The following is a 9,456-nucleotide window of genomic DNA, read 5'->3' on the forward strand; positions in this document are numbered from 1 at the left end:
CTGCAATAGTTTTAAGGGGATAAATGTTAGCTGAATAATGTGAAATACAAGTCTATGGTTTACTTTTCTGAACACAAGAAAGTTAAGACGTCTTATATGAAAACAGTATTTCAACAATTCAGATTTATCTAAATTCCTTCTGTGCCCCTATATTTCAGGTAAAATCTCATTTAGTTAAAATGGGACATCTTAACTCTATGAATATATTTCTTCAGCAAGAAATTGACCGAATGCAAAAGGTGATCACAATACTCCGCAACAGTTTGAATGATCTTAAATTAGCCATAGAAGGAACTATTGTTATGAGTGAGGCAAGTAAAGCATATTTGCTATGTATGGAATACTGCATTTTAGACTATGACCTTGATTGCTTTAGTTCATGTGTTATGACTTAATTCTTTCAGAGTTTGAGAGATATACTTGATAATATGTATGATGCTCGAATTCCTCAAGTATGGAAAAGAGTGTCTTGGGATTCTTCAACACTTGGCTTCTGGTTTACTGAACTTTTGGAAAGAAATACTCAATTATCTACTTGGATATATGAAGGAAGACCAAATGTGTTTTGGATGACTGGATTCTTTAATCCACAAGGTAAGGTACTGAAAGGACTTTAGTAATAATGTATTGGATCACAATTTAACAGGTTTTACTACATATCTAGCTTAATATTGCACCTAGAAAAGATGTTTTCACAGCTATCAGAATATGTCATAGAAGCCAAGATGATAAATGAGTTCAAAAAAAGTGATTAGATAAAGTCATGGGAAACAGGTCCAATGATGGCAATAAACATGACTGTCCAAACTTAACCTTTGAGTTTGGAGGTCCCTAAACTCCAGATTGCCTGAATCTGGAAGAACATAGAAGGGAAAGGATTTATGTGTCATTTTGCCTGTTGTAATATTATTTCACCAAGCATCTGCCTTTGTCTAGTGTCAGAGACAGGATGTGTGTACAGATGGTCTTTTAGTCTGACCCGTAAGCACAGTTTTTGTATTACAAGAAGGAAAACATGTAGTTAACTAATAAAATGCTATATCTTGTTGACATATTGTAGCATGACATGATGCAGCTTCTAAAGAAAATACACTTAATGATAATGATATTTTTAAAGAAAATATTCTTTCCCTGTGGTTTCACACTGTTTAACGCATTCCAAATTGTAAGTTGCGTGTATGGAAGAGTTTTAATCTAGAGCAAGATATTATTTATATGCTGTACAGTAGGAACAGAAAGACTTTTTTTTTTATATAAAAGATTTAAGAGCAATCATTCACTGGAACAATATTTAACCTAATACCAAACAAACCCAAGACATAGATGGTCTTGAACTTGATAATTGCTTCAGCCTCTGTGTTCCAAAAAAATTAGTCCTGTAGATGGAGAAAGAAGTCTACTAAGCACAAAAGGTGAGCTGTGGCTAGGGGTAAGGTAAGTATAGTTACTGTATTCATAAAACTGCTTACCAGTATTACCTTTTTTTTTTTTTTTGAGTAAATCAAATCATACAGTAAAGTTTAAAAAATGACTGGTGTGAGGCAAATCAGAATTTGTACTGCCCTATACTGCCACTGCAGGAAAATCTAAACTGATTGCTCCAAATCTATCATAACATTGGCAAATACATTATAATGTTAAAACATGAGGAATGGATTTTATCAGTTTAGTGGAAAGATCTATTTATAATACTATAAATTATCACCAATAATTGTATTTAAACCTGTTGTGATTCTTTAGTATCATCAATGTTTGTTTCCTATAAACTATCATTATTAAGGGAGAATGTATGTCAATGGTCATGCAATATCCCATTCAGTACACATGGCACTTGGAATGAACAGTCTTATAAAACAACAAATATCATATTATAGAGATATAATTAATTTTTAGGAAAAATTAGAAGCCTAAATAACACTGTTTTATTTTTATCAGAATATATAATATCTGAGAAATGAAAACATGTTCAAGTACTACATTAATTGTATTTATATCACATATGAGTATTTTAGCTGTGACAAATATCATAGCTTCTCATTGGTTTTGTCCTAATTAGCATGTTAAACCACTTCTTAAATCTTGAAATGCTGTCTTCTACTGCACGCCCACGTACTTTCATTATTTCCTCCCTGGTTTGTCAGTATTTCATTCAGTGGTTTTCTCCTCCTTGTAGATACTCGACAGCCCACAAAATGCTAGTCCTCTTTTCCTTTATGCCCTATCAAGAAATAACAGATGCCACTTCACCTTTAAGTCTTTCCAGTAATCACTCTGAAGTATGCAGTTCTCCATTGTTAACTTTTCTCTCTTTACCACAATCTCTTCCTGACAACTCCAAGTAGTTCTTCATCCAGTAGCATAAAATAGCAGCTGTTGGTTTTTTTGGTGACTGCACTGTCATCTTCTGAGACACTTATACAGAAACAACCAGGTGTTCGCTACAAGTGTGCAATTTTTGTAGCTTTTTCATTTATAACACATCCCAAAGTCTTTGCTGCCCAGTTATTTGTCATCTTGTGCTTATTCTATTCAGCTCTCTCAAAGCTTTTTTATTGCAAACCTCTGTAAAGTCTGTTCAAAACAATACTTGAAAAATCACCTGACTTACTGTTTGATTATGTTATCCTATACCTTAATTTCTGTCTAGGACTCCCTTTTCTTCACTAACAAAACATAGATTTTTTCATCCTTTGTAGGCACTGCCTTGTCTAGATTCCCCACACTCATATAGTTATTTTTATTATTACATTCAGACATACCTTTTCTGTTTTATATCAGTGAAATTTATTTTATTTTTCTGTCATCTTAAAAAATTGCCTTTTTCATAAGGTGCCTTTACATGAATACCAGCTCATATAATTGATATCTTGTCTGCCTTCAAATTCCTTCTTGAAACACACCTCTACCATGGATCCTGTACTTGACCACCTGAGACAATTTATAAGTCAGTATCCTGAGCACACATTTGTTAACTGAATAATTCAATAGAAAAAAAAAATTATGTGCCATTTAAAAATGTTTTTTTTCAGTGTAATAATGCATTCTATGCCACTTTTGCTGTTTGTTCTTCTTTTGGCTCCAAAGCAAAGTTTGCTGTCATTAGTCTGGGTTCCCATGGAACTCTGAATATCTGTCTATAACATTTGTTGCAGAACTACACAGATAACCGAGCAAGATTACCTTTCTTTTTGTCATGTGACATATATACTAAATCTCTGGTTTAATTTCTCAAGGCTTCCTAACAGCAATGAAACAAGAAGCAACTCGAGCACATAAAGGCTGGACTTTAGATACAGTTACAACACATAATGAAGTGCTAAAGGATAACAAAGAAGAAATCACAGCACCTCCTTCTGTATGTATGGCATACAAAGATGTTTCAGTATTAATTTTGGTATTTAATTTATACTGCGCATCATTCAGTGATTTTGGATTGCTAGAGGAAAAAAGTTAATATTTTCTTCACGACATTGTTTTTGCTCAGCATAGAAGATAACAGTAATTATGAACATTTTAATCTTTTTTTCTGCAGTTACAAAATTATTTTATTAAAAGAACCATTTCATTGTACCACCGCTTGATTTTTGGAATTTATAGTAAACTTTAGATCAAATTTTGTAGTGTTTGGGCTTTATTAAAAAACTTTTAGTGCCATCCATTTCAGTAGCATTATCCTCTGAAAAAGGATGATACTATATTTTTAAATTAAATAGTTTGAAAGGATTCAATGTCAGATATTTTTTCTGTAAAAAATATATTCCTTTTAATGGTTAAGTCAATCAGTCATTTTACAAAACAGATGCTTTATTTTGTGTGATATATCTGCTTCCTTTCCACACAGGAAGGAGTATATGTCTATGGGCTATACTTGGAAGGTGCCGGCTGGGACAGACGAAATAGAAGACTCATTGAATCTACACCAAAGATTCTGTTTGTCCAGCTACCTGTGGTGCATATATTTGCTGTTAATAAAACCAGTCCTGAGGATCCCAAGCTTTATGCTTGTCCTCTTTACAAGAAGCCCAAGAGGACAGATCTAAACTATATTACAGTGATGTATTTAAGGACGGTAGTGTCTCCAGACCACTGGGTATTGAGAGGAGTCGCTCTCCTGTGTGACATAAAATAATTTTTTTTTCTTACCATAACAGAAACAGAATATATGGCACATGTAACCAATTACATGCATAATTCTTCTACTGCTTTCTATTTTGTGCCCATTGCTTATTATACTAGAACTTTCATTTCAGTCTTGGCTTAACAGATTTTTTTCTCTGCTTCAAGTAAATTCAGTTTGTATTGGCTATTTGGTGACAGCTTTAAAGTAAAGTTTTCAGAATAAGTTCACTGATTGTAGTCATTGATGTTTCCATTATATTACTTTAAAAAGTATTATTTGGTTTAATAATTCAATTAATGTAAAATAAAATGTTGTTAAAACTTAAAAACCTTAGCTTTTTCACATTGTTTTTCATATACAGCTTTTAGCTTGTGTTCCAGTGACATACAATGACAACAGAATATAGAATATAACAAAATCTCTAGATACAAGTTTTAAAATATTCCTGGATTATTCATGATTTCCTTTGATTCTGCAGGAAACTTTCTAGTTAAAACAGAAAAGTATATTTGATTCATATTTTTTCTTGTGGTTTCTCAGGGTGCACTTGTTCCTGTTAGACTATATAGATTAAGAAAAACTACATTAGGAATGTTTGTGTCTAGAATATCTGGCAGAGACCAGTACGTTCTTTGTCCAGTTTTGTTGTGTGGGAGCATAGCTACAGAAGTACGGTGCTAACTACTTAATACGGATGCTTTTGTAATTAAAATAGAGGGCCAGATTACATGCAAGTACAATTATTCTCCTACATCTCGTCTTAAATCTAAAATATAGGCTGGAATCCTTGGAGTGGCTATCACAGCACTATTCTGTGATAAACCTGATGAACATCCGTTAATTTTTGTAGTCGTAATTAGTCTCAAACTAATTCCATGCATGTAATACTAAGCAAGATATGCACTCTACACTACAATGGGGAAACAATGTGTAACCCTGTGAATGCCTCCACAGGTGGATGATGTGCATTGCTCCATTTACAATTGAAAGTCTTTATGGGAAAATACCAGGGAAGGTGCAAATTAGTAATGTGCTGAGTTACATAACTTACAATGAAGACAATTTTACTCTCTGTTCTGTATGATATCAAGAATAGAGATGAATAGTATATTGTTGAGCTGAACTATTATTGCTATATCTCAACACACATTGCAACAGATTCTTGAGAGCATCTCTTTCTTCTGTTTATCACAGTCTAGTCACTATTTCCCATCTTCTCTGAGCCTGTCTATGGGTTTGTTCTGTTTCCTCAATACCATGTGTTAGTTCATTACTTCCAGGTTACAATGAATGTTAATTTCCATATCGTTTTGCAGTTAGTTTATGGAAATAATCCATGTTTTGTAACAGCAACAATCTACTATCTATTCAGAAGGTCCCTTTTTTGTTTCTGTGTGCTTTAAGAATATTCACAAAGTATTTCTCTGTCTGAGCCATATGTGGGATAGTATTCCTGCAATTAATTTGCTTATAGGCAGCTTTTCAAACATCTAATGAGGTACAGTTAATTACTTGAATCACCACAAGTCATTCCTCTCAGCTGACATAATCTACAGAAATTCAAGACCTCAATTGAATACCTTTCACTCCCAGGAATGCTCTATACATCCAGGATATTGTAACAAGCATTCAAATTCCTAAATTAACTCTAACAGGTTTTTTTCAAGTTTGAGATACTGCCGTTCAAGTTCTGCAATGGTATTGTGGTGCTTGAATTGACAAATGTCAGCAAACCACAAATATTTAACAGATGGTCAAAAAAAGACAAATACTTGAAATTGGACATTTAAGCAGTCTCTGTGAAAGCAAGGGTCTAGCTCATGAAGATCTGTGTTTGAGAATATAAAGAACATGTCCAGAATTAGCTGAGAGGGTGCATCCATAGTCTGTATTATTCTTTCCTCACTTGGTGGAACTGTCACCAGGAAGAATTTTCCTACCCATTTCCTCTGATTTTCTGAGGTAACTTCAAGCAGGTGAGGCAAGGGAAGGCATATTCTTTCCTGCTGCTTTAGACTGGGCACATTAATGGAGCTTCATTGATCTGCTGGTATGCCAAAAGATACTCACTTGTCACAGAAGTGTTTCTTCTTAGCTGATGATTCATGAGAAGTCCGGAGCATGGCTGTATGGTGAGCTTTTATATAACAATGGGTAGAGTTTATAAAAACCATGGAAAAAAACTTGCAAATGGTGACAGCTGAGATTTGTTTTCTGGTCAGGCTGCTATATCTCACAAAACTACTGACTGGAACGGGCTTGTTCCAAGAAAGTAATATTTCAGCTAAACTTTAAATTAAAAGATTTGTTAATGCCATGAAACAATTTTCTTCCTCCACACTCTCTGTTTCTGCCTCTAGATTCTGGTTGGTTATAACTAAAAAGTGTTCAGCAGAGATTCAGAATATTTATATTTTATGGAAAGGCCTACAGTTTTCTTGTTCAGTAATTTCATTCACAGACCATATCTATTCTTAATATTTAATTCATTATTTTTTGATGCTCTGGAAGAACATTTGGCAGCAGCATGTAAGTATAATTCTGTTGACTGAAAATCAAATGTGCGGTATATACAAGCTGCAGTTTTAAGTATATTGATGTTTCTGCTGATTTTTTAACATTTGAGTGTAATTGCAAAGCTGTGACAAGTGTCTTGATCAGATTTTTTTCAGAAGCTGCCAGTATTATTTATGCTCTGGGCAGATATCACACATACTAAACTGAACATTGTAAGATGCGGCACCTGTATCTGCGCCATACAAGCAGGGTATTCCTGAGGCAAGTCTAGTGGTATAAAAGCCAAGAGATGCCTTTTCCAGTGATTTATACTGCCTTCAGAGCATTAGAGAAACCTTCATAGATTAACTTTTAGAAATTCAGGAATACTTACTTTTTTTTAACTTAGCAACAGTTCACAATAAAGGTCAAATCCAAAACCAGACTTTGGAATTAGAAATAACCCATGATTCTTATCTAGCAGAGATTAGGATGGGGAAATAAACAATGGCTAACATGCATGACTTATTTTTATGCCTCTTTATTTCCATTACAATTTCTCATTTCTTACATATAAATATATGCTAAGCAAGGTTGTTAGGGATATCTAAGTCTCTGACTTACTGCATCGACTACTTAATGAAGGAATGACTCAACTAAGGTATTAGTTACATGACTAGTAATGGATATCCAGAATGCAAGACCTGACTTATTGAATTTCCACTGTCTTCACTCTCCCAAATGTCTAAAAGGATTGGTGTTGTGTTCTGCTAGTTAGAAAGTCCATTTTTGGGGACTTCAACTTATTATCTTGATGATAGACCTATTGTTTGCCTTATATTTTTGTATTCTTTACTATTAATCAAGATATTCTTCACAGCATTCAGATGAGGTTCAATCTTTAACAAAATTATTTCATCATTTTTCATAAATACTGAGATCTCAGCCAAAATTTATCCTCAATGTCAGTTCCAATATTTACCTTATTTAACATACAGTTAGCAATATTTTTCTCCCCAAGCATCATTCAGCTCCAGGGAAATGTGATTCCACTCTCTGGGTATTAGGAAAACACTACCTTTTATTCTTTCTATGACCTATCTATCTATCTAATGATACATATGATGTTAAAGAAGGTCCTCTCTGACCCCTTGCCTTTCTCATCACCCCTGCCCCAACTTCTGGACTTTCCTTGTGGATCTGCAACTTCTAATGTCTTACAATATCAACAGGTTGACTCCTCCAACTCACCTTGCACTTCATTTTTCCAAAGCGATCTTGGCAGCACATCTTAACAGATAAACTGCCTGCAGCTTCCTGCATATATTCACTAACCAGTAATTCCTCCCACCAAGGTTTATATTTGACATTCAGATTAGTGAAGTGGTTGTTCAAGAGGTTAGCTAATTAAAACTCTTAATATTAATTTCTCAGAGTCTGCTGGCTAATCATGAAAGCGGGATTTCTGTGAACAGACACTCAAAGGCAGAATGATTATTTGCCTTACAGACACTGTAATTGAGAGAACTGCATTAAACAGACAACTGCCCTTCATTCTTGCAGCTTCAGATGATTTATGATCAGGCTGCTGTATGGTCGTGGAAATGAACAATGGTTAGGGTCACCCTCTTTCTGGGGGGATGTTTATGATGCAAAAAGCTATGGCCTCAAAAGACACTGGAATTAACAGTTTGTGATCTTCTCACTGGGCACGAGCACAAAAAAAGTAAAATTACTGTAATGTAAATGGCTGGCCATGTAAATGGGAAGGATTTAACCTGCATATTTATAGTCTAGAGAATTTAATCCAAACAGTACCCTTCTCTCTCTCTTCAGTCATAGCACACGGGAAACCCATGAAACAGGTTCCCCATCTCATTGATTCATCCAGGGGATATTTTTGATACAAAATGCTAGACTATAAAATATCACCTCTTTCTCAAGAGACACATCCTGCTGCTCTTCAAAGTCTGTTTTTCTCAAAAATCCACCAAATGCTGCAGACAAGATACTAAATGCTTGTCTCAGCATTTGGGAAGCCTTTTACTGAGGGAATTCAGGTCCTACCTACTAGGCACCTGGCAGCAGAGCAGACAGAAATAATCTGTGCCTCTTTGAAAAAGTCCAGCATTATGATCATTGGATGAGATGTATATCAAACTGTACAAGGCAGCTTTCCTTTTCTGTATCAAGGTTTCCCTTGGTGAGAAGGTATTCAATGGAGATTTCCTCACAGAAAAAGCTACCACTACAGAAGAGAGATTTCTGTCAATTTTACTTTGTAAAGAATAATTTGACATTACTCTTTCCTTTCTTTGTTCTGTGATTCATAGCTTCCTACTTTCTCCTTGTGAAAAACGAGGAGAAAAACTGAATGCTTTACTGTCTGCTTCTTACCATCGTTTCCTCAGTGCTGGCATCTTTTAATTTTGTTCATCATAGCAGACTTCTATAGTCCAAAATGCAATTCTTAACAAAACATTCTTGAACGGGGGATTTTTATTTAGGAAATTTAATTAGGAGTCAGGGATTGTTGTAAGAAATTCAAACTGTAATAAAAAAAAAGTTCTTTCGTATTATATTACTTGGCCGCAAATAACCATTACATTTCTATACTTCTAAGACTTAAATATAGGAATGTCTGGGTCACATTCACAAATCACTAAACACAGGGCCATATGAACCATTCAACAATATTTTATGGAAAAGATTTAAAGCAATTTCTCCTTTATAAGACAGAGAATGTAAGCTCTGTATTGAAATTAAAAAAAAACTATCTAAACCATTCCCTCCATAGAATCAAGAATCATTACATAGAATAAGTTCCATGAGACAGCTAG

The 9,456-nt window shown here is 34.4% G+C and overlaps 1 protein-coding gene across 1 annotated transcript in view; it reads left to right on the forward strand.

Moving 5' to 3' along the window:
- DNAH8 (dynein axonemal heavy chain 8) overlaps positions 1 to 4,129 on the forward strand; it is a 137,324-nt gene extending 133,195 nt beyond the window's left edge. The window contains exons 86-89 of the mRNA XM_040612234.1: positions 159 to 311; positions 405 to 594; positions 3,234 to 3,355; positions 3,842 to 4,129. Coding sequence (XP_040468168.1) covers positions 159 to 311; positions 405 to 594; positions 3,234 to 3,355; positions 3,842 to 4,129 — 753 coding nt within the window. The remainder of the gene's footprint in view (positions 1 to 158; positions 312 to 404; positions 595 to 3,233; positions 3,356 to 3,841) is intronic.
- The last annotated feature ends 5,327 nt before the right edge of the window (positions 4,130 to 9,456 follow it).

The sequence above is a fragment of the Falco naumanni genome, chromosome 12 (genome assembly GCF_017639655.2).
Source record: "Falco naumanni isolate bFalNau1 chromosome 12, bFalNau1.pat, whole genome shotgun sequence".
Classification (NCBI taxonomy): Eukaryota; Metazoa; Chordata; class Aves; order Falconiformes; family Falconidae; genus Falco; species Falco naumanni.